The sequence below is a fragment of the Glycine max genome, chromosome 17 (genome assembly GCF_000004515.6).
Source record: "Glycine max cultivar Williams 82 chromosome 17, Glycine_max_v4.0, whole genome shotgun sequence".
NCBI lineage: Eukaryota > Viridiplantae > Streptophyta > Magnoliopsida > Fabales > Fabaceae > Glycine > Glycine max.
This window is the reverse complement of record NC_038253.2, coordinates 27,781,396-27,806,034: the sequence shown is the minus strand read 5'-3', so window position 1 is coordinate 27,806,034 and position 24,639 is coordinate 27,781,396. Positions and strand designations below refer to the sequence as shown.

The window sequence follows — 24,639 nt, the reverse complement described above, 5'->3', positions numbered from 1 at the left end:
CCCAGCATGCCCTAGAAAGCTCCTTATCCCTTTGACATTTACTGGAAGGGGTAATTTTTCTATCACGTCAATCTTTGCTTTATCTACTTTTATCCTCTTGGCAAAAATTTTATGTCCTAGCACAATGCCTTCTTTCGCCATGAAATGGCATTTCTCCCAGTTTAGAACTAAATTGGTTTCTTCACACCTTTCCAATACTCTCTCCATATTAGATAGACAACATTCAAATGAGGATTCAAAAATAGAAAAGTCATCCATAAACACTTCAATACTCTTCTCCACCATATATGCAAAGATTGCCATCATACATCTCTGAAAAGTTATAGGAGCATTGCAAAGGCCGAAAGGCATTCGCCAATAAGCAAATACACCAAAGGGACAAGTAAAGGCGGTCTTCTCCTGATCCTTAGGGTCCATAGAAATTTGATTATATCTAGAGTATCCATCAAGAAAACAGTAAAATGATTGTCCTGCCAGTCGTTCAAGCATTTGGTCCATGAGGGGAAGTGGATAGTGGTCCTTTCTAGTGGCATCGTTCAGCTTTCGATAGTCTATACACATCCTCCATCCAGTGACAGTTCTTGTTGGAATCAAATCATTCTTCTTGTTTCTAACAACTGTCATGCCACCTTTCTTTGGAACTACCTGCACAGGATTGACCCAGGCTCTATCCAAGATTAGATATATGAGGCTTGCTTCTAACAATTTTAGCACTTCTTTTCTCACCTCCTCCTTCATGACCGAGTTTAATCTTCTTTGTGGTTGTCTTACAGGTTTATAATCAGCTTCTATGTTGATCTTGTGAATACAATAAGAAGGGCTGATTCCTTTCAAATCTAAAATATGCCACCCAACAGTTGTTGTATGCTTCTTCAAAATTTTCACCAGCTGAGCTTCCTCTTCCTTTTTTAAAGAGTTACTAATAATCACTGGTTTGGTGCTATTCTCCCTTAAAAATACATATTTTAAATGCTCAGGAAGGGTCTTCAATTCCACTATTATTTCCTCTGGTGGTCTATCTTTCTTTAACTCTTCAACTTTCATCCTTTCAAAAGAACTCTCTTACTCACCTTCTAATTCCTTCAAGCAACTTTGTACTTCTTTTTCTTCTTCTGCAGTCAAACACTAAAGGGTATTGGTTAGCACTTTTTCGAGTGGAGTTTGCATAACCATGGCTTTAGCTACCATGTCAATCTCTTGTTCCACCTTATCCATCTTAAAACAGGCCTTATGATCACTAGGATGCTTCATAGCGTCAAATAAATCAAATGTGACATTTTGATCATCAACACTCAGCTCCAATTTTCCTTTCCCCATATCTACTACACAACTAGAGGTTGACATAAATGGACGCCCCAAGATCAGAGGAATCTCAGCATCCTCCACGATGTCAATCACAACATAATCAGCGGGGAAGGTAAGGTGTTTGACCCGAACCAGAACATCCTCAGTCACTCCATAAGGTCTGGTGATGGAGTGATCTACTAACTGTAAAGTCATCCTAGTAGGCATTATCTCCAACTCTCCAAGTCTCTGGCACATGGAAAGCGGCATCAAATTAATACTGGCTCCCAAATCAATAAGAGCTTTGCCAACAGAAACTTCACCTATAGAACAAGGTATAGTGACGCTGCTTGGATCTTTATGTTTTGGTGGAAGGATACGTTGAATTACGGTGCTGCAGTTTCCCTCGAAGGCACGTTTAGCGCCATTCTCACGCTTAGCACGAGTAAGTGATATTTGGCTTAGCGCAAAAGAGACAACTGCCTCGCTTAGCGAGCTACACACGCGCTAAGCGCGTACTGGCGTGGAATAACTCTCTTCAGGCTTATCCTCATGCGCTAAGCCATTACTGTCTCACTTAGCGGTTTGGTCTCGCTAAGCGCATGGTTCAGGCTTAGCAAGACATCACTTTTTGAACCTTCATAATTTTCTCTTTTTTACCTGAAATTGAAGTGAAATTTACATTAAATTCAATAGGAAGGCTTCTACTAAGCACAAATGAAAACTAAACTAGAAATATTTACAATCCTATCAAAAAATAACCATAAATTGGGATATTTATTTACATTTTGGAAACTTTTCTATACAAAAATTAGTCGTAAAAGACGACTAATAGATAGATTTTCTCATTTTTACCTTTTTATTATACTCCTTTGTCTCATTATAATTGTCATGTAAGATAAAAACATTTGTCCCAAAATGATTGTCATTTTAGTTTTTCAATGTAATTTTAATTACTTTTTTTCCACTTATGTCTCTTGTAATATTAACGGTGGACAACAAAATCTATAAATGGAATAATGATAAGGTTAATTTTGTAAAATTAATACTATCTTTCATCTATTTATTTTCGTTTTATCCTTCTTACTAGTCTTCATACTCTTGGTTAAGAATGCCAGTTCTTCTTCATCTTCCTCAGAAAGCTCATCATCATTGTTCTAAGCTTTAAAAGCTACTATTGTGTTTAGTTCTTTGGACTAATGCTTTGTTTTAGTTTTCTGAGAAGCCTTGAGAGTTGTGATTTTTCCTTTATGTAGTTGTATCTCATACATCAGCTTTTGTTCATGAACCTTTAGAGAATCAATAAGTTCATCCATAGCTAGTGTTTTCATGTTCTTGGCTTTTGTTATGGCAGTGACTTTTGGTCTCCAGATTTTAGGCAAACTCCTTATAATCTTCTTGATTCTCTTGTGTGTTGTGCAATTCTCTCCTAGGGCATTTAGTTCATTCACTATAGTAGTGAACCTTGTGAACATTTCTTTAATAGATTCATGTTCCTGCATCTTAAACATTTCACACTTGCGAGTTAAAATATTGACATTTGAGTCCTTTACCTCATCTACACCCACATGTATTGTTTTGAGTGAGTTCCCGAATTCCTATGTTGTCTCACATCCCTCTATTCTATCATACTCAAGTTTGCTCAGGGTACATGTTAGAAAAAACTTGGCTTTAGAGTTTAGAAGAACTCTAGCTTTCTCATCATAGATTCATTCTTCTTTAGGTTTGTCTATTTCAACTCCAACTTGATTTATTTTCTTTGGTTTGTAGGGACCAATTTGTATGATGTCCCACAGATCCACATCCTGAGATTCCAAGAATAGATTCATTTTTCCTTTCCAAAAGTAAAAGTCTTTTCCATCGAAACCAGGGAGTTGTTCATTGAGGCAGCTTCAGGTATAAAATGCAAATGGAAATTGTCCAGCCATCACTTCTTCTAAGATATTTCTCTCACACTATCAAGTATGCTTAAACCTGAGAGTTAAGTTATGATTCCAATTAAAGTGATAAAAAAAAACCACAATAAGGGGGATTGAATTAAGGTTTAAATACTTTTAATGTCTTCTTTGAAAACAAAAAGGTTTTTTATGTTAGTTTAGAATGAACCGGTTTAAAATGAAGAAATGTTATGAGCTCATAATAGAAATTCAAGTTGCTTAGAATGAAAATGCAAATAGTTCTGGAAATAAGTTCTTTTTTAGTTCAAAGATTTTGTTTCAAAGATTGTTGTTTGCATAAGAACCTTTTGATGAAAACAAGTTTAGTTCAAGTATTAGTTAGAAAAGGTTTTCTAGTTTAGTGTTTAAACAAAAATAGTTGTCAGATCTATGCAAAAAATAAGGTAAAGATAAAAGGAACAAGAGTTCACAAATATTTTTATACTGGTTCATCCCAACCTTGGGCTATGTCCAGTCTTCACCCTTCAATATGATGCTGGACTAGCAACCACTAGATTTCAACAACGTGCCAGTTCTCTCACAGGACTTCAATCCTAGCATTAACTACATGATCATATAAATCTTCACCTCAAAAGAGGGATTCCACTCAAGAATAAAGTCTCTCACTTATATCTAATATCTATTACAGAAGTGGGTCACTCTTACAAAGAGGGTTGAAGTAGAAAAACATGTTTCTCACTCAAAGATCTTTGCTCAAGATATTTTTTTTTTTGGAATATTTCAACTTGTTCTTCATGCCCTTCGAAAATGCCTCATAAAAGCTCTAAATAAGACCGTTGAAGTGGGCTTCACTCAATTGAAAAGCTTTTGGAACAAGTAGTGCACTTTATAGTTATCATGAAGTGACAGCATTCAAAATCAATCAGAGGTTGTCATTCTATGGAACCTTTCTGATGGGCATTCTAAAGTACCATCAGAATAGGCATTCTGATGTTTAAGAATGAAACCATACTTGATAGATTATGTTGATGAAGTTTAGACTGATATCTCATTCTGAAGTAGCACAACTTCATTTACCTTAACACTTCTTCATAGCTCCAAGTATCATGAAGTTGATTACTTCAGAAACACTACGTAGAATTTTAGTTGTCAAAGTATTAGTGTTCTATCCAAGGTCAAACTATGTGACATTCTTCAGTCTCTTTTTTTTATACTTCTCAACAGTGCTTCTCATGGACAACTTCAGCTTTCAACAAATTTTCATCTTTTTATGCAATTAGCTCTCACTTTTCTATGTGCCTTCAGTATGTGTGGCAACATATGGAAAGTGAAATGTTTTTAACTTCTGTCTTCTGATGTGCAAATCTTGTGTGGCAACATATGGAAGATTTGATGTTGTCTTTGTAATACTATCTAAGCCATTCTAAATTATTATGATGTATAGATAATCAGAGTCAAGTTTTTTTATCATTCTAATGTAGACTTTGTCATATCTTCATTTTGATTCTGGATGCTCTTCATGTAGCATTTTATAAGTCTTATACATAAGGCCTTGTTGTTCAGTATCTTGCCAAGAACCAAGTACTCAGAGGGAAACATTCTTCATCATTTTGACTTGCTTCAAGAAATCTTTTGAGTTCTCAACTTTTGATAGTTGTTCTAAAGCTTTATGAGCATTTTAGAATGAATGGACATGTCTGCTTCTTAATGTAATTAACACTGAAACACTTGAGCATAATGTTAGTCATCATTTAAACCCACCATCCTTTGAATTTGCTTTGCTAATGGTTTGTGATAATTAAAATGAGGGATGTGGAGTTAACAACAAATAGATATCAAACGTCATTTTATCAGGGATAATGCTTAGAAAGGGAATATTGAGTTGAAATTAATTAAGACCAAACTTCAATTAGCATATATTTTCACCAAACCTAGACCCACAAAGACAAAGACACTTGAGGTGACAATGACCTAAGCCATTAATCTATGTCTTATCTATCTCATTGTGTGTACAATGTTATTTTGTGTTGTTTTTACATGATAAAAATAAGAGTAACAATAATCAGAAAATCAAACTTATTGATGTTTCTGAGATTAATATATGTTGTTTTAGAATGCAGGTTTTCGGAACTATGAATTTTGTTAAAACATAGTTCCAAAGAGCTACTTTTTGGAATTGATATATGTTGTTCCATAAGTTAATTTTTGTAACTATGTCTTAACAAATAAAAGGATATAATTGACAATATAAATATAAAGAAAAGAAGGGGTCTACTTAGCAAATATAGGAAGTGTAATGCCTTCCAAATTTTTTTTATAGAAAGTGTAAATAGCAAGTGCCTGAATCAAATAAACATTAAAATCCAGTAACTAGGAAGTGATCCTAGGTCATTTTCCAACGAGCAATGATAAAACCAAATATTCATAATATACTAGTAGTAACAGTAACAATGGGGGGGGGGGGGGGTTGTTTGTTGTGTAAATTAAAGAACAAGTGAACTGGAATACGAAATTAATAATAGTAAAAACGTGTTGTCTCCTCTGATTCGGAAGACATTCTCTTGTCCTAGGTTATGAAGAATTCGTCCCTAACAGTTAACCACTTAATCCAACCCTATTTTAATTTACTAAGCAAAAATCAATTTAGGGCTGTCAATATGTGATTAAGCAACACATACACCAATTAACCCCTTGTTCATTAAGCATGAACGCAATTTAAGCACAGAGGCAATTAATCGGACACGAAGCGTGCATAGATTAACAAAACGCATGTGGGTTAATTGGTGAAGGGAAAACTGCCAGGAAGCTACATTATAAACAGAACCTCGAAGAGAGTTAAGCTTCGTCCTTAGAAGGAAACAGCACCAGAAATTTAGCCTTCCATAATTTCAACCAAAAACAGAAAACACAATTGAAGCTAAAGGCAGAAACATAAATGAAACTGGAAATAGAAACGAGAATGAAACTAAAGCAGAAACGTAAATGAAACTAAAGGCAGAAGAAGAAATAAAAACGAAATTGCAATTAGAAGCAGAGAATGGAAAAGTGCATTACGTGAACAGTAACAATAAGCTAAAAAACGTAAAACCCTAAACCCTATCCTCTGAATAATAGCCTAACAGAATAGCCTTTACACGAATCCCAAGGCTACTATTTATAAGGGTCACTCAGAGTCACCGGGCCCTATTACAATATTCTGGCCTAAAACGAAATAAACACTGAACAACATAAAATAAAATTGCAATCTCCTAATTAAAAATTAACTAAGGTAAACGTTGCTTTATTTGCCCTCTTTAAGTCCACGACCAAAATCCGGATTAAGCCCAATGCTTCATTAATTCCTGAAATTAGATTGAAAACACCAAATTAGCTGAATAAGCCCAAGTAATAAAACTGCCTAATTAATTTGACAATTAAGACTAATCAGTAATTAAAATGATGCAAAAAAGGGTTAAGAAATAGAAGAAAATAATGACACATCACAGGTTTTCGAAACTATGAATTTTGTTAAAACATAGTTCCAAAGAGCTACTTTTTGGAATTGATATATGTTGTTCCATAAGTTAATTTTTGTAACTATGTCTTAACAAATAAAAGGATATAATTGACAATATAAATATAAAGAAAAGAAGGGGTCTACTTAGCAAATATAGGAAGTGTAATGCCTTCCAAATTTTTTTTATAGAAAGTGTAAATAGCAAGTGCCAACAAACATGAAAAGTAAGCCCATCAAAATTGGACACGTTTGCGTAGTCCAAAAACTACAAAAACGCTGCTGCAAGAAAAAAAAAATTGGCTTAATTAAAATATTTTATCTTCAGTTTTTTTATTTTTTGTGAATTTTATCTCCAATAAATTAATTTAACATATTTTATTTATAATTTTTAAGAAACTTACATATTTTAACCTCTGTTATTTTATTCCTAATTTAATGTTTTATTTTTTAATAAATTTTACACTAAACTTTTTATATTTTTGACAAATTTTATTTGTAATTTTATTTTTTTTACAAACTTTATCTTCATTGTGTTTATTAATAAAAAATGACTGAGATAAAATTTATGAATTTCTTTAAAAATTAGATTAAATGTACAAAATTAAAAAAATATGATAAATTTTTTAAAAAAATTAGAGTAAAATTTGCAAGAAAATTTTTTTAGTTAACTATTACATCAACAACTACACTTTGCAAAGGCATACTAGAAAATCTATCTATGATTATGAGAGCGTAGTTGAAAGCAACGACTGAAATCGAGAGGGAGACGAAAAGTTTAGATCGAGAGAGATGGGAAAGGAGAGTAGCAAAGATACGGTTCCGGTGACGCAGTGGCTGAATCGAATGGTCTCAGAACCTTACTACCTCTTCCATTTCTTAACCTTCTTCTCCTATTTCGTCGTTCGCAGCTCCGCAACCCAAATCTTAGCGCCTCATCTCACTCACCATCTCCTTCGTCGCGTAACTCTCTCTCTCTCTCTCTCTCTCTCTCTCTCTCTCTATATATATATATATATATATATATATATATATATATATATATATATATATATATATATATATATATATCTTTTGCAGATTGCTTACTTTACTTACTTGTTCCCTCTTTCGTAGGAAATACAAACACTGCTAGTGTTCGCGATATTGGCTTTCATCAAGGTGTGTGCTGATGGAATCGGATCGCGTTTGTGGTAGATTTGAATGTTTGCTTGTGATTTGAATTTAATTGAATGGAATTTTCTGATTCCGATATTAGCTTCCATCAAGGTGTAAGTGACTTGTGTCCTTAAACAAGTGGTGCAGGGTTTGAATCCTGCTTGACCCTTGGATATAGAATAAATTGTAGGGTTTGAATCCTGCTTGACCCTTGGATATAGAATAAATTGTGTTGGAAGGAAATACCCACATTGTGTGTGCGTTTACAGTCCTCGACAAAGATTAATCACCTCTCCCAGGGATTACTGTGTACCAATACTATGATCAGCAAAAAAAAAGTGGAAAAGAGGAGTGCTACCAACACACTCTTTCATCGATTAAAATTGATTGAAGATTAAAAAAAAATTACCAGAAGTTTATTAAATTGGATGTTGTCACCCCTACAAAATTTTGTGATTTTCAATAATTTCAATCGATATGGATTGTGTTGTTCAAAAGAACGTGTCTAAGAGTTTGGTTGGATACAAAGCTAGAAGAACTTTTGAGAGCTTTTTCTAGTAGAGAAGCTCTCAAAAGCTATTTTAACTTTGTAACCAGAAGAGGCCCTAAAAGGGGGTTTTGCACATTAAATGCGAATGGCATAAAGTTAGAGCATTTTTTGGCTGCCATTTAGCCAACAAGAAAATATCTAGTTAGATTCTTTGTTTTGATATCTTGTGTGTTTAAGTGTCACTCTGATTTCTGTCTAGTTTGTTGATTTGAGTGGATATGAATATGATCCATCAACTGGTTTCACATACAGCTTCAATCGACCTTGGACATGTGTGTGCATTTGTTATGGCCCAAATCATGGAGAATAGAATGAAATTCAGATTTCTCTTGCTGTTACGCCCAATAGGAAATAAATGTCTTTTATTAATAGTGTTATTTTATTACATCAGATAATATAGAAAATATGAATCAATTAGATATTCTAGAATCAGGTTGTTGCTTAGTTTGTTAGGATATTATTGAGTGCATCAGGTAGTGCTTGCTTTGTACAGGTTGCTACCATGTGCTGCTATATAATCATTGTAATTGTTCTATGAAAAGGGAATGAATGAGTATTACCAGATCTGAATTCTCTCTCTAAACCTCCCTTAAACCCCTGGAGTTACTCCTACTCGAAAGGAGATTATCACCCCCTTATCAATGGTGCTTTATTCAATTCTCTCATTTCTGTTTCTGCTACAGGGAATAAAAGAAGAAACATGGGAAGCCTTTATAGCTGATGTGCTTTTCCTGGCCAAGGTGATCACCATTAATCCGTTTGCAAAAATTTCATAGCTTCCCTTTTTGATTCATAAACCACGTCCCCCTAGTCCCTTTTTTATTATTAGAAGATACGGTTCTGACTTTTTTTTTATTTTTAATAGGAATTTGAATTTGTGATGTACCATAAAATGTCATTTTTAGTATAATTAGATGCCTATTGAACTGTGGAGCATGCTTTATTATGATTTTCCCGCTCCTCATTTATTATTAGCAAATAGCAATTACACAGTTTCTGTTGTGAAAAAGTTACGTGTATGTTTCATGTGTTAAATCACTTTCTTGCTGCACACTACCTGTGTGTTCATCTCTTTCTATGTCTGTATGGTAGTTCTCAAACCTATCTTATCTTGATATTTTCAGATTTGTCTTTTTCTCCTAGCCTTTACAATGGATCGCCGCTTAGCCGTTTGGTATATTCTTGTATTTTTAGGTGGGTAGTTTCATCTTATTTTGTGCTTGTTTATCGCTGTTGCCTTTTATTCACATCACATTTAGTTTTCTTGCAATAGAATTTAAACCATCAAGTATGCAACAATAACATCTTTTATATATATATATATATATATACATAGATAGATATTTCATCATTTTTCTGATTTAAAAAATGTCTTTTTTAATGGTGTACAGTTGATTGTGCTTGCATTTTGCATTTTGGTATTAAGTCCAAGGTGTGCATTCGATATCTGCTGAAAGTTAATTACAGACTGTGATCCTATGCTCCATTTGTAGTTATGATTATTTTCTGTGTTGCAGTGATACATATGTTAACACAACAACCTCCATTCCAAGGACTAGGTACTGTTAGTTGGGTTTGGCTGATTTCCCTTTCTGATTTTGTTATATTAAGCATCATCATAGTTTAAAGTATCATAAGAAATACAAAAATTTGTTATTTTATTATAATCAGAGATCATATGATTAAATTAGGTTATCTTCCCACAGGAATAACAATATCCATACTTATTTCGGGGATATATAGGAGAGAAAGATGAGAGAGAAAGATAGAGAGAGAGATAGAGAGAGAGAGAGAGAGAGAGAGACAGTGAGAGAGATAGAGAGAGAGAAAGTGAGAGGGAAAGACAGCGAGAGAGAGCGAGAGACAATGGAAAGGAGAATGGGAGAGATAGAGTGAGAGAGAGTCGATCGGAGACATGGAGGGAGAGAGGACACACTATGGTTAGAGATACCCGGAGAACAAAGCATGACAGAGAACAATCCGATAGAAGGCATGTGTCTAGAAGAGGGAGATACACCGTGGAAGCATATACAACCTATGAGCAAGGTGACAATCGCTTTAACCAACAACAGGGCGCATGGACACAAGTGAGGAGCAGGAGAAGGGATAAGAAGAAGGCCATGTCAGAGACTGCAAGGGGTGGTGACGGACAATATGCTGCTAACCGGAATATCAATCATGGAAGGGGACCTTTCCGTTCTTGGAGGGACAGACCAGACACAACCTCCTTTTACTTTTCCCATTTCCTTGACTCTGTCCAAGAAAAGGAACTCTGGAAGATTTTTCAGGAGTGGGGAAAAGTATGGGAGGTTTTCATACCTTTGAAAAGGAACAAACAAGGCCATAGATATGGCTTTGTACGCTTCAAAGGGGTGGAGAACGAGGATAGATTGGAACGAAGTCTTGACAATAACATATACATAAACGATATGAAATTGTTTGTCAATAAACCAAAATATCAACGAGGAGGATATAAGGTAGACAACAAGCAAAAAGGGAGCAATAGCAGAATAGGAGGAAAATTCATGCAGGATAAACAACGTGATCAACTGAAACAGCAACACACATGGCCGTCTAAGACAAAGACATATGCGGATGTGGTGAAGCAAGATATTTTGCAGGAAGGGAAGGGGACACGGGGGCTTATGATGGGGAAAGTAGTAACAGAAGCCAAACTAGAGTCAGTAGTTATCCAAACAGACAAGTCAAAGACAAAGTGGCTTGATAAGGTTTGGGTGGGTCATCTAAAAAATGAAGGTATGTTCGAGAGGGTAGATGAGGAGCTACAGGAGATTGCAGGGACTGGATGGAATAGAGCTGAAGTCGGCATATTGGGGGGAAGACATGGTTATTCTTCATGGCATAGATGAAGAAATAGCTAACACCATAAATCAAAAGGAACTCCTTACTGGCATGACCCCTTTCTCCTCCATTCAGAGGTGGACGCCGGCGATGACGCCGTCATATCGCCTTACATGGCTTCTCATTTGGGGAGTTCCGCTGCAAGCATGGGATGCAATACACTTAGCTGACATCGTGGCGACATGTGGTGAACTAGTGGAGCTAGACCCGGCAACGGAGGACAAGCTGAGGATGGACGTTGCCCGAGTTCTGGTCCGCACGAAGGAGAAACCTCTCTTTGATAAAAAGTTGTATGCCGTAGTGGATGGATGCTGATATTTGTTAGAGGTGAGGGAGGATATGGCTTCTGGGTGGGGAAGAAACAGTTGTTTGAAGCTAGAGGAAGGATCGTTCTTGTCTCCTTTCTCCTTGGACATGGACGAAGAAGATGACGAGACAAACACCCTTACCCACAGACGGAGATCGCCCGACGACCTCTCGGTCAAGAACGTCGGCGTTTTTCCTAGCCAAACGCCGTCGCTCGTTAATAGGGACCACCGTCGGGGCCGCCGGGAGTCAGCGCTCCGTTCGCGGAGAAGGAACACAGCTTCTGTCGACGTTAATGACGTGTCGCCATCTCGTTGGCGCTCGCCTACCCACGTCTCTCAGAGTCTGAACCACGCCACGTTGGACCTGTAAAATTGCAACGTTTCTTCCCCTATGACCATGCATGATTATGGAAGGAATCAGCATAGGTCTTCCTGCCCGACCCAACCTCAGAAACCTTTTGAGGAAAGTGCAGCGGCAGGGATTGTTTTGAAGACCCCTCGGACAATAGATGCTGGGGATAAAATGAAAGACCAACGGGTCTTGGAAGAAGACCTTTTAGTCAACAGATTTGACGAATTTCCAATGGTCAATAAGGATTCAAATTCGCTGGTCTTGGTGGATAGGGACTGTGCTTTGTTTTCCCAAGGTGAGAAGGAGTCTGTAGTTACTTGGAAGATGGGCCAGGAGAACAAAAGCCCAGTTAGAAAAGAGGGCATTTCCAACTTTGCCTTTAAAGTATATAGCAGAAGAAGGACATGTCAAATAGCAAAGTCTATGGCCCGATTAAATCTTGGCCCAGTTTTAAATGAAATTGGAAGTGAAAAGGAAGCAAGGATGATGGTAACAGTCAGTAATTGTGATCTTCATAAAGCAGAGGATGGTTATGGTGGCATTCAATCAGGCCCATTGACCCCTAAGCAGGATCCTCCCCCCCACAGTCCTAATCCCCCTAGTAGCTTTAATAATGATTTTTCTGGTGTGGAGGAAGATCAGCATTGGGAGATAGCCCGACAACTGGGTTTAGCTTCTGATGAATATTTCAAAAACAGGGGTAAGGAGAGCTTGGATGAGGATAATACAAGTCACTTAACTGCAGTAACAGCAGAGATGGGAAACAAGACAATTGCCCCATGAATATTCTGTCTCTCAACACTAGAGGATTGGGCAGTGGAGTCAAGAGGTCAGCCATTCGAAAATTAACCCTGGCCAACAAAATTGATGTTTTATGTATTCAAGAAACCAAGAAAGACTCCATTGATAAGAAGCTGTGTCAATACTTGTGGGGAGATAGCAATGTTTCTTGGGAATGCCTTCCCTCTATTAATTCAGCTGGCGGTCTGCTATGTATTTGGAATAATGATTCCTTTGTGGTGAATAGGAAGATTGTGGGAAGTGGTTTTATTATGCAGGAAGGCCTGTGGGTAAAGGAAAATAAGAAAGTCATCATTACTAATGTTTATGCGCCTTGTGATCTACAAGGGAAGAGAAATCAATGGGAAGAGATCTTGCATCTGAAATCCTCTTATCAAAATGAATTGTGGTGTATCTTAGGAGACTTCAATTCGATAAGAAATCAAAATGAGAGATTGAGCTCATCTCAGAATTCGGTTAATTCATCCAGTATTGCTGAATTCAATTCCTGGATTTCTCTTATGGCAGTAGAAGAGGTTAGATCTATTGGCAGAAAATATACTTGGTTCAGACCTAATGGAAGTGTAATGAGCAAATTGGACAGGTTCTTCATATCTGATAGTTGGTTGATTCAATGGCCTGACACAATACAGTTTGTTCTAGACAGAGATTTTTCAGATCATTGCCCTATCCTTCTAAGATCCAATTTTGTTGATTGGGGACCTAAGCCTTTCAAGGTCCTGGATTGGTGGCTGCAGGACAAGGGTTTTCAGGACATGGTGGCCCTTAAGTGGAGCAATTATCACCCTTATGGATGGGGAGGTTTTGCCCTCAAGCAAAAATTGAAGTTCATTAAAGGTTGCATTCGACAGTGGAGCTCATCCAATGGAGTTATTAATGTTAAGAAAATTCAGGATTTAAAGAAGGAGCTGAACGCTTTGGAGGTTGGTATTTCTGACAGAATAATGAATCAATCTGAGGTGGATCTCAAGAAGTCTCTTCAGGAGCAACTGTGGCATGCTTCTAATGCCTACGAATCTATGTTGAGGCAAAAGGCTAGAGTGAAATGGTTAAAGGAAGGGGACAGAAATTCAGCCTATTTCCACAATATGCTTAATCACAGAAGAAGACACAATGCTATTCAAGGATTGATCATTGATGGGGAGTGGGTTCAGGACCCTAGTAGGGTTAAAAATGAGGCCCTCAATCACTTTAAAGATAGATTTTCTGAGCAGAATTTTAATAGACCAACCCTGGATGGTGTTCTCCTACCTTCCCTTGGTCAAAGTGAGAATGAAGCCCTTGTGGCCAAATTTACTGATGCAGAAATAACCTCAGCTGTGTGGGATTGTCAGGGTGATAAAAATCCTGGCCCGGATGGGCTTAATTTCAACTTTATCAAGAAGTTTTGGAAGATTTTGAAGCCTGACTTTATGCGTTTCTTGGATGAATTTTATTATAATGCTTCTTTCCCAAAAGGAAGCAATGCCTCCTTCATAGCTCTTATCCCCAAGATCAAGGATCCTCAAGCTCTTAATGATTACAGGCCAATCTCTCTTATAGGGTGCGTCTACAAAGTTGTATCTAAGCTCTTGGCTAATAGGTTAGCCCTTATTTTACCTCAGCTCATTGATGAAAGGCAATCAGCCTTTATGAAAGGAAGACATATTTTGCATGGAGTGATGATAGCTAATGAGGTTATAGCTGAAGCTAAATCAAAAAATAAACCTTGCATGTTTTTCAAGGTTGATTTTGAAAAAGCTTATGACTCGGTCTCTTGGGGATTTCTTGATTATATGATGCTAAGGATGGGTTTTTGTGAAAAGTGGAGAAAGTGGATTCATGGCTGTCTTTCTACTGCTTCAATATCCATCTTAATCAATGGAAGTCTCACTTCGGAGTTTGTTCCCGAGAGAGGTTTAAGGCAGGGTGACCCCCTTGCTCCCCACCTTTTTAATTTGGTGGCAGAAGGACTTACAGGATTAATGAGGACAGCTATATCCAAGAACTTGTACAGCAGTTATCAAGTGGGAAGTTTGAAGGAAGATATAAATATCCTGCAATATGCAGATGACACTCTTTTTTTTGGTAATGCTCTTTCGGCCAATGTCAGAGTTTTAAAGTCAATCCTATCATGTTTTGAGCTGGCTTCTGGTCTCAAGATCAATTATTCTAAAAGTCAGTTTGGATGCTTGGGCAAATCAGAATCTTGGTGTAGAGATGCAGCCCTTTTTCTCAATTGCAGACAGATGGATATTCCTTTCATGTATCTAGGAATTCCAGTGGGGTCTAATCCAAAAAGTGGGTCTGTGTGGCAGCCTATCATCAACAAATTTCAGACCAAGTTGGCATCTTGGAAGCATAGATGCCTCTCCATGGGGGGCAGAATCACCATTATCAACTCTGTTTTGACAGCAATGCCTATTTATTTGTTGTCTTTTTACAGAATTCCCAAAAAAGTTACTCAGAAAATAGTTGCTATTCAAAGAAATTTTCTTTGGGGTGGTGATAATGGCACATCTAAGATCCCTTGGGTAAAATGGGATACGGTTTGTTTACCTAAAGATAGAGGTGGATTGGATATTAAAGATCTGAACAAGTTTAATGAAGCTTTGCTAGGTAAATGGGGGTGGCAGCTGGCAAATAATCCTCACCAGCTTTGGGCAAGAACGTTAGTGTCTATATATGGGGGATGGCATGCCTTATTACATGGTAGAGGCAGTGCTGATAATTCTCCCTGGTGGAAGGATTTAAAATCTTTATTCCAGCAACATCACCAGAATAGTTTGATCAATAACCTGAGGTGGAAGGTGGGTAATGGGGCCAGAATCCAGTTTTGGAAAGACATATGGAGGGGAGATGATATAACCCTTAAAGACAAATACCCTGTTTTATATCAGGTGAGCCAGCAGCAGGACCTTACTATCAGTTTAATGGGTCAGCATGTTGAAAATGGGTGGGATTGGAAGTTCCAATGGAGGAGAAATTTCTTCGACCACGAAATTGAAATGGTGGCAGCTTTCATGGATGAGATCGATGGGGTGCAAATTCACCTTTCTAGAATGGATCATCTCACTTGGAGGGCCGACTCTAGTGGATCCTATTCTACAAAGTCAGCATATAACTCTCTCATGGAAGATGGCAGCTCAGAATATGAAGATAATGCGTCCAGGCTTATGTGGAAATTGAAAATTCCTCCAAGAGCAGCTGCATTCTCTTGGAAAATTTTTAAAGATAGATTGCCTACTAAGGCTAACCTAAGAAGGAGGCAGGTGTGCCTTCCATCGTATTCTTGTCCTTTATGTGATGGAGAGGAGGAATCTTCTGGTCATATCATGTTTGCTTGCTCAAGAACTAGGAGTCTTTGGTGGGAGGCTTTGAGATGGGCTGACAGAGTGGGTCCTTTCCCCACTGATCCCAAAGACCACTTCATTCAATTTTCAAGCTGGAGTAGCAATAGATGTATAGATAATAGATGGGCAGTGCTTTGGATAGCTCTATCCATGACTATTTGGAAGCATAGAAATTCAATGGTTTTTAATAACCAGATTTTCGACTCCGGAAAAGTCATGGACGAAGCTTTATTCCACACTTGGGCATGGTTAAAATATATGGACAAAGACTTCCATATTCATTTTAATCAATGGTCCACTGGTTTGAGGGAGGAGTTGTCTTAAGGGATGATTTCCTTTTGGCTTATCTATTGTTATCCTGTATTTTCAGTTGGGTTAGGCAATTTTGCCTTGTACTTTTTCTCCTATTTGCAGTACATCTAGTACTGCATTATTCATAATATATAATACTAATTTTTGCTGTGCAAAAAAAAAATGATTAAATTAGGTTTCTCTTTGATTAATTCTTACAGGTACGTCTAGCAAGCTAACACCGTTGCAGTTGGAAAGCCTGCTGACAGAGGGAACAACTACAAGATTGTGGCTGGTGGGTATCTTCATCTGATGTGTTAGTTTTAGTGAATGCACAATGATGATGATCTCTGGGAAACAGAGTGTGGTTCAATAGCTATATTTTTATAATGTACTAATTTTTTTTCCAATTTTCCCTGTTTTTTTTATCCGGCATTGTTTGTGGGAATTGGTGGGGGTAAAATGTGGTAGGTGAGAAGAATTTACTTCTGTTTTTTCCCTTTTTGTAAATTAACTTAATGATCAACTAGTAATGTAAATTGGTGGCAATAGCTATATAATGGATTTACTTCTGTTTAAAATGCATGAAACTATCACACTACCTTTTTTGAAAAAGTGGAAAGTAATATCAGAAGTCTATGGAGTTTAGTTGTGGCATTGTTTATGTTTTAGTTCTTTCTTTTTCCTTTTAGTTTTATCCATTTTTCTTTCTTTCTGTGAGTTGGCAGGTGGAATTCCGTTCTTCATATTCACCTGCTTGCATTCGCTCAAGTCAGCAGTTTCCTGAGCTCTCAATTACGTATGCTTCTCTTTGACTCTTTGTCTTGAACTATTCCTCCTCCCTTAAGTAAAATGGGAAAATTACTGAAGAATTCAGGTTGTTGTACTAACTTGATATGAGTAGCTTTTGTGCCCTTAATCAACTAGGTTTAGAAACTGTCTAAATCATTAAGAATCTTTTTACTTTGAGTTTTTTTGTTATTTTTTTATAATGGCAAAATATAGAAAACATATTTGGTTATGTTTTTTTATTACAACATAAAGTTGCCACCACATTTCTCTTGTTTTCAGAATTGGTGGAAATGAGCTCTTAATTACGTATGCTTCTCTTTGACTTTTGTCTTGAGCTATTCCTCCTCCCTTAAGTAAAAAGGGAAAATAACTGAAGAATTCAGGTTGTTGTACTAACTTGATATGAGTAGCTTTTGTGCCCTTAATCAACTAGGTTTATTAGAAACTGTCTAAATCATTAAGAATCTTTTTACTGAGTAAACTTTTTTTTGTTATATTTTTATAATGGCAAAATATAGAAAACATATTTGGTTATGTTTTTTTATTACAACATAAAGTTGCCACCACATTTCTCTTGTTTCCAGAATTGGTGGAAATGAGCATTTGGCTTTCAAACTTGGCCCCATTTTTATAACTGTTTCCCATGGCTTTTGTTTAAACCTAACCAAACACATTTTCAAATTTGTTTTCTGTTTAAATTGAAAATGCAAATATGAAGTAAACAAACAAAACACTAAAATAGTTTAGTTTAAGAGATTCTACCATCAACTTGAAAGCAATATCATTTTTCTTCCATTGTTTTGCTTGGGAAAAACTAGAACTACATGAACTATGTTAGACCCAGTCCTTATAAGTTATAATGACTTGGCCAATCTCATTCCTTAGATTTTGGAACTACGTTAGACCCAGACCCTGTCTGTTCTGAATCCTGATATGGTATTAAAACCGATCCAATACAAATATATTATATTAGGGAAACTTCTTTACTGAATACACAGCGAGTATAGGTTATTAGGAATTCAACTAATTTGGTGAGAAAGAATAGCTATCCTGCATCAGCAATTCCCATGAAAAATTGTTGTGATAAGCAGCTTTTGACAATTTCCGTAAATTCATGTCTCCTGCAGATATTCAAGCAAAAATTTATCATTTGGAATAGTTGATCTTGGTCTCTTTCCCAATGCTGCTGAAAGATTTGGAATATCTCTAAGTGGTACTGATATTAGTTGATAGCCATTAGAATTTGGTTTTCCTTTTTTTGTTTAAAGTATTTAATATCTTTCGTTTAATTGTTCTTGTTTCTCTAGTATTAGGAATTTATATGATTCATTGTGATTGTCAGGAAGCATGGGCCAGCTTCCAACATTTATCTTATTTGAGAATGCAGCTGAAGTTGCCCGCTTTCCTGAGTTGGATTTTGAAGCTGCATATTTTCACCCTAAAATTACAAAGGTATGTATCTGTCATTTTGTCGTAAGTAGGATATGCTGTTTTGAATATTGGCTATAACAAGACCAACTAATGAATCTTTGTTTGGATAAATTTTTCCATAAGTATTTTATAAGAGAAGAAAATAAAAAAGATTAATGAGTTGAGTTTCCTCCATAAATTAAAATCAACTTATACATCTTAGTCTTTGGGGAAATGCTAACAATAGATACTCTGAATTTGAGGACGGAGTGGACCTCCAGAAATGTAGGGTAAAATAGGAATGATTGGTAGTAAATTTTCGTTGCCTCATGATAACAAGTACAAGGCTGTATATAACTAAGACTCTCTAACACTCAGCATAACTGTCTAAACCCAGCACCTTAGGTACGCATATAATAACTTACAACAATCATCATAACCGAATTCTAGCTACATTATTCTATTCTAGCCGAGTCACCATTCTATCCCTCAATACGTTTAGTGATCAATATGCAACAAAGTTTGCCCACTTCTTTGTTTGAGAAGTGATCCTTTTGGGCCTATCAACTGGAACCTCAACCTTGGCAATCACTGGGCTCATTCGTAACATGATGTTTAGATTAGAAAGCTTTTGTAGAAGTTAAGTGTATAAGTTGATTTTAACTTGTGAGAAAAACTTAATTCATTTTACTTTATTTTCCTACAAGTACTTATAAAGAAGTTTATCCATTCAGGATTCAAAGTATGCTTTGATTTTAAAATGTTCTCCATAATGTTTACTCTTCATATCTTTGTCCATGGGCCTTGTTATACAGATTACTTCTCCATACAATTTCTTTCAGATTCATTAAAATTTCATGTACAGATTCTTCAATACCTATGATGGTAGAATATTCATGTGGTCTTTTTTTTTTTTTTTTTCTGATTTTACATGTGTGATACATGTTTTCTTTATTTCTTTGAGTAAAAACACTTCGCATTTTTTTTAAAATGCCTATTGTATCGGCTTTACCTTTCAGCCTTTATTCAATCACACTTGAGCATTGTTTAATTATTTGCATCTCTGACTAGAGTTTAACTTTACCCATGGATTGTGAGCTGCAGGGGCTTCTTTCTCGACATTTTGAGCTTGATCGGCACCTTCTCGAATATGTTAGTGGTAAATAGGTAATTGCCTCGAAGTTCTATCCTACTGTGTTCCTTTTTTCTGGTTCTAGTAGATTTTAATCATTTGAGATTTATTTTGTTGGTTCTAGTAGGATGTTAGTGGAGCAAGTTGTCCGAAATTTAGTCATCACTGAGAATGGCAATTTTGGATTTCCGGATATCTGAGGAGGACATTTTCGTAAATGAACTTTGAAAGTTAACGTTTGTTTAACACCATCACACAAGGGTCAAAGTAATGTCTTCAGACAACGGGGGTGTATGTGTAATTAGATTAAATCTCAATAGGTGTTATTATAATTTGTTCTTTATTTTATAATCTATCATCGGTTCTAAGTGAAAGTCAAAAAATTTGGCGAGAGAATTCAAATTTTAGTTGAAATTATGTTGTCATAAATTTCTTTTAAATTGTCTGAATATAATGTCTGACGTTTCTTTTTATGGTATAAAAAATAAATTTTGGAAAAGAATTTCCTTTCACAATGAGAAGTAGATTTACGTTATTGGATATGCTAGAAATGATAATATTTTCTTATAAAACATGATAAAATAACTAGGTTTCTTTTTGGGGAAAAATGATCATAACAACCAAGTTTTTTCCTATTAGGTTGCATCAATTATGTTATGTGAATCATGTATATAAACCAATTTTTTTAAAACCCAATTGGTCATTGAATTGGTTAAGATGGTTCAATTGTGATTGAATGGTATTCGAACTAGTATTGATAAAATAATAATAATTAAATAATTTATGAAATATTATTAAATAGATATAATATCACATTACTTTATAATAATAAAAACAAAAAAAAATATTTTACAAATTTTTAACATTCAAAATATACATAATTTTTTTTAAAAAAAATATATCATAATACTTAAGTTTAAATTGAAGTAAAATGCAATATTGTTCATTAACCGTAACAAGTTTATTTTAGAATAAAAAATGACAAATTAATATAATATAAAATGTGTGTTTTTATTTATCTTTAAAATATTTTATATTAATTCAAAAAATTCATTAAAAGAAAATGAAAGTTACTAGTTAAAATCGGTTTTTAGCACCGGTTTTTGGTTAGTTGTAAATCGATTATGAGATCCTCTAGTTTTAAGAGTGTCTAAACTGGTCACTAGACTGGTCTAGTATGATTTTGGAAACAATGAGATAAACTAAAAGGATCTAGCTTAATTGGTTAAAATTATACATTAATTGTTGTACATGTAATATTCGAGTTCAATTCTCATGAATAAAAAATAATATTTTGAATTACAAATTTGACCGGTTGGTAAGATTAAAAAAATAGTAAACTGATAAATTGTTTTATTTAAATTAAACCAAAAAATTATTAGCCTGCATGATTATCCTCCATATGATCTAATCTACTCTCCAGGAATTTTTTTTTTCTTATGTTCAAACTTCAAACCATCCAAGATGATGTTCTATCATCACTTTTATATATGTATGGTGATACATCAACTTTGTCTCTAATGTATTTATTTCTAATTTTAGTTTGGATGTTTCACTCATCCAATGCAACTTTTGGAGTACAATCACAGGTTGGATTGGGTTTAGAGGAAAAATGTGTCCAAATCAATTAATTAATCGTACTTAGTTTGGGTTGGTGAATTCTTCTAAGCAACTTGAATTAAACTAAATTAATCAGGTCCATTATTTTAAAAAAAAAGAAAGAAAAAAATGGGCATAATTTTTTGAAAAATGTTACATTTAAAAAAATGAAAAAGAAAAGAAAAGTATTGAGTGTATTTTCCTTTTAAAAAATAATAATGTTCACAAATAATCAAATAAGAAATGTAAATTAGGTAAAGTAAACATGTTGCTCCATGTGATTGTATTTGAAATAGTTAAACAAGATCTTAAGTTCAAATTTCATAAATGATAAAAATGTGGTTAGGATGAGAATCTCCATTAAAGATGATCATCAAGGTTTCTTGATGAAAATTAGTTAACAACAAAGTTGGTGAATATTTTATCTTAATGTCATGATAATCCAAAAAAATCATGTAAATTCATACAAGTCAACAAACTACACCCTAATGTAGATAAATAACTATAACTATTACAAGATAAATTCTTAAATAATAAAGCACATGCCCTGAAAAAGAAATCAAATGAGTAACCAAAGCTTGTCATGTAGGCATTGAGCTCATATGTGTAGGATAGTAATGGGTAGAGTACTATAGTGCATTGGGTAACAATTTTTTTATTGGTGAGGGTAACAATTTTAATCCACATCTTCATATCTATTGCATGCTATATATCCATTCACACATAATTATCCAAACTTTACTTATGTGTAACGTCAATAAATCAATAAAAAAAACTCAGTTAAAAATGTTTCTACAACTAAATTAAAAACTCAATCTTAAATCATCCAAACAACACATTAAAAAAAATCCAATCTTAACCTTAATTAAACTATCCAAACATAAAATTAAAAACATCAAAACATATACCTTTCAAACATAACTCAGCTCATAAACAAACAACATTAAAAATATAATCATTTAACATAGTTACTCAATTAAATATAATGTCCTAACCATTTAACATAATTATTAGAAACTTCAACGTTACAATAGTACTCTCCATAATGTGCCGTATGTGATTAATCTAAATGAAAAAGAACCAATTGTTTTAATACAATGACACTATATAGTTTATAAATTTAATTCATTTTACACTACAATTTTTAAAATTAATCCATGGCACGATAACATAATAATTAGGCCTATTTCACGTGCACTCTTTTGAATTACAAAGTCGGGAGACTTGCAAATTAAAAAATTCTTGCCCTATGCTGCTAAACATTTCCAACACCTTACTTTTATTATAACTCTCTTCAATTGATTTTCTCTCCTTTACCTAGACAGTAGACACATTTCTCTCGCTATCCCTTTTTAATTCAACTCCTTTTCACGTGTTAATAATTACTCATAACCACGGCTCGGTTAGTTGGTCCCATTCGACCGGAATCCTGTATCTTGGGCGGTCCAATTATAATGTAGGGTCAGAAAAAATAAGCAACTTGATTTGAGCAGACCGAGTTTGGTAAAACCCAATGACCGAGATCGAGTTGGTTCGGTCTAAATCGGAACGAGAAATTTTTTTATTAAAAAAAGTTGTTATTTTATTTTTTTATAATTCCTATAACATGTTAAATTATTAGTAGCTAATTATTGAATAATATGTAATATGCTTGTATAATTTTAATTTTTAAATCTTGATAATAATATATAAATACTAAATCATATAATGATCAATATGATTTAGTATTTATTTGTTTTATATATTTTTATCATACTTTTTTTGTGGTTATTCAACAACTTTTTTATTTAGTTATAAAAAAGTAAGAATTTTTTTAATTATTTAATGATAATACTCACAAAATAACTTTTAGTAATAAATAATTATATAATATTTATAATTTGATCATGACCATGAATTTAATTTTAAAGTATAAAAATATAGATTAATTAATTTTGTTATGTATATTATATATATATATATATATATATATATATATATATATTAATTTTTTAATGTATATACCAGGTCAACCAAATTAATAAATGATTCATCAATCGAATCTTTGACCCACTGACTCCCAGTACACACTCGGGTCAATTTTTCTCATAAATCTTCATATCTATACTTCAATCTTCGAATACAATTATGATATTCTTTTTCAATAAAGACAAACCAGCTTAAGACTTGATTTTCTTCTCAGATAACAGTGTATGGTAATCTTCATACTTAATTATGTTTAGGGATTTATTATTAAAAAATAAATATTTTGTTTAGGAAATTCGCTATGAAGTCTAAATTTAGTGTTACTGTGAAGGATGAAATAATTAAATGAGCTAGGCTAATTCCTTAAACTCTAAAAATAATAAATTAATAAGATATTATGTAATTGGATAGATCAAATTAGTATAGGTCCTCAAAATCAAAATTTGAGACTTGAACCAAACTAATCAAGTTTGGATTTTTTTTTCAATCCAACCTAGATCAATCTAAATTTTTCTATTTGGATTGGTTTGGATTCATCGAGTGATCAAATTGATCCAATTTTGTGGTAAGGGTTGGTGTAACATTCCATTTTTTTCGTATATAAATTAAAATAACTTTTATTTAAAAATAAATAGAGTTTTAGAAAAATATTGAGTTTTTTATAAATAAATAAATAAGAAGAAATAACTTTATTAAAATAATGATTTGAAGGAAAATAAAAATAATATTTTATTTATTCATTTGATAGGAAATAAATTAGATTATTTGTTTATAAAATAATAAACAAAAAAAATAGAGTAAATAATAGGCTGTGAGTACCCTAACTATAAATAGAGACATCTTAGGTCAGTTTTCAGACCGACGATACTTTCTACGCCTCCTCTTCCTCTCAATTTCATTTTCCCTTCTCTTCCCAAAATCCTCTCTTTTTCCCGCATACCACCAAACCTGTTTCAAAAAAATAACAATCTAAGATTCATTCACCGTTGGATCGTCATGAAATTTGAGTATCTGGTTTAGAACTCATTTCTGAACATTCTCACCGTTGGAAATTATGAAAACATGATGAAGCTGAGATAAATACCCTTTGCATCGCAGCTTTTTCTTTTCCCGCAGAAACCCAAAACTGTCTCAGTAAAACTATGATTTCAGACTCGTTAACAGTTGAATTGTCGTGAAATTTTGATATGTGATTCGTGATTCATTTGTGCACATCTTCAACGTTGGGATATGCAAAATAATGTCTGTGGAAAAGGAGAAATACTCATCGCATGTAGACAGTGGAATGGAGGCTTCAATCCCTTCTTCTCTCTCTGACGCTTGAAAACCCTACCAGAACAATCAGAGGGAAAGCTTGAGGAATCTCAAGAAACTATTAGAGATGTCGCTATCGCTGTCAGAATACACACGTG

General features: G+C 34.5%; 1 protein-coding gene across 3 annotated transcripts; it reads left to right on the top strand.

Moving 5' to 3' along the window:
- The first annotated feature begins 7,370 nt into the window (after window positions 1-7,370).
- Window positions 7,371-19,995, top strand: LOC100527594 (thioredoxin-related transmembrane protein 2). Of its 3 annotated transcripts, none has more exons than XM_003550071.5 (11): window positions 7,371-7,638; window positions 7,792-7,836; window positions 9,067-9,123; window positions 9,508-9,577; window positions 9,901-9,942; window positions 16,551-16,624; window positions 17,058-17,128; window positions 18,249-18,334; window positions 18,464-18,573; window positions 19,636-19,698; window positions 19,791-19,995. In XM_003550071.5, the coding sequence occupies exons 1-10, from the start codon at window positions 7,468-7,470 to the stop codon at window positions 19,696-19,698; spliced, it is 789 nt and encodes a 262-aa protein (XP_003550119.1). In that variant the 5' UTR covers window positions 7,371-7,467; the 3' UTR covers window positions 19,791-19,995. The 3 variants fall into 3 exon arrangements, with proteins under 3 accessions (XP_003550119.1, XP_006601062.1, XP_014625450.1); XM_006600999.3 differs by having other exon boundaries at window positions 7,379-7,638; window positions 19,788-19,995; XM_014769964.3 differs by lacking the exon at window positions 9,901-9,942 and having other exon boundaries at window positions 7,379-7,638.
- The last annotated feature ends 4,644 nt before the right edge of the window (window positions 19,996-24,639 follow it).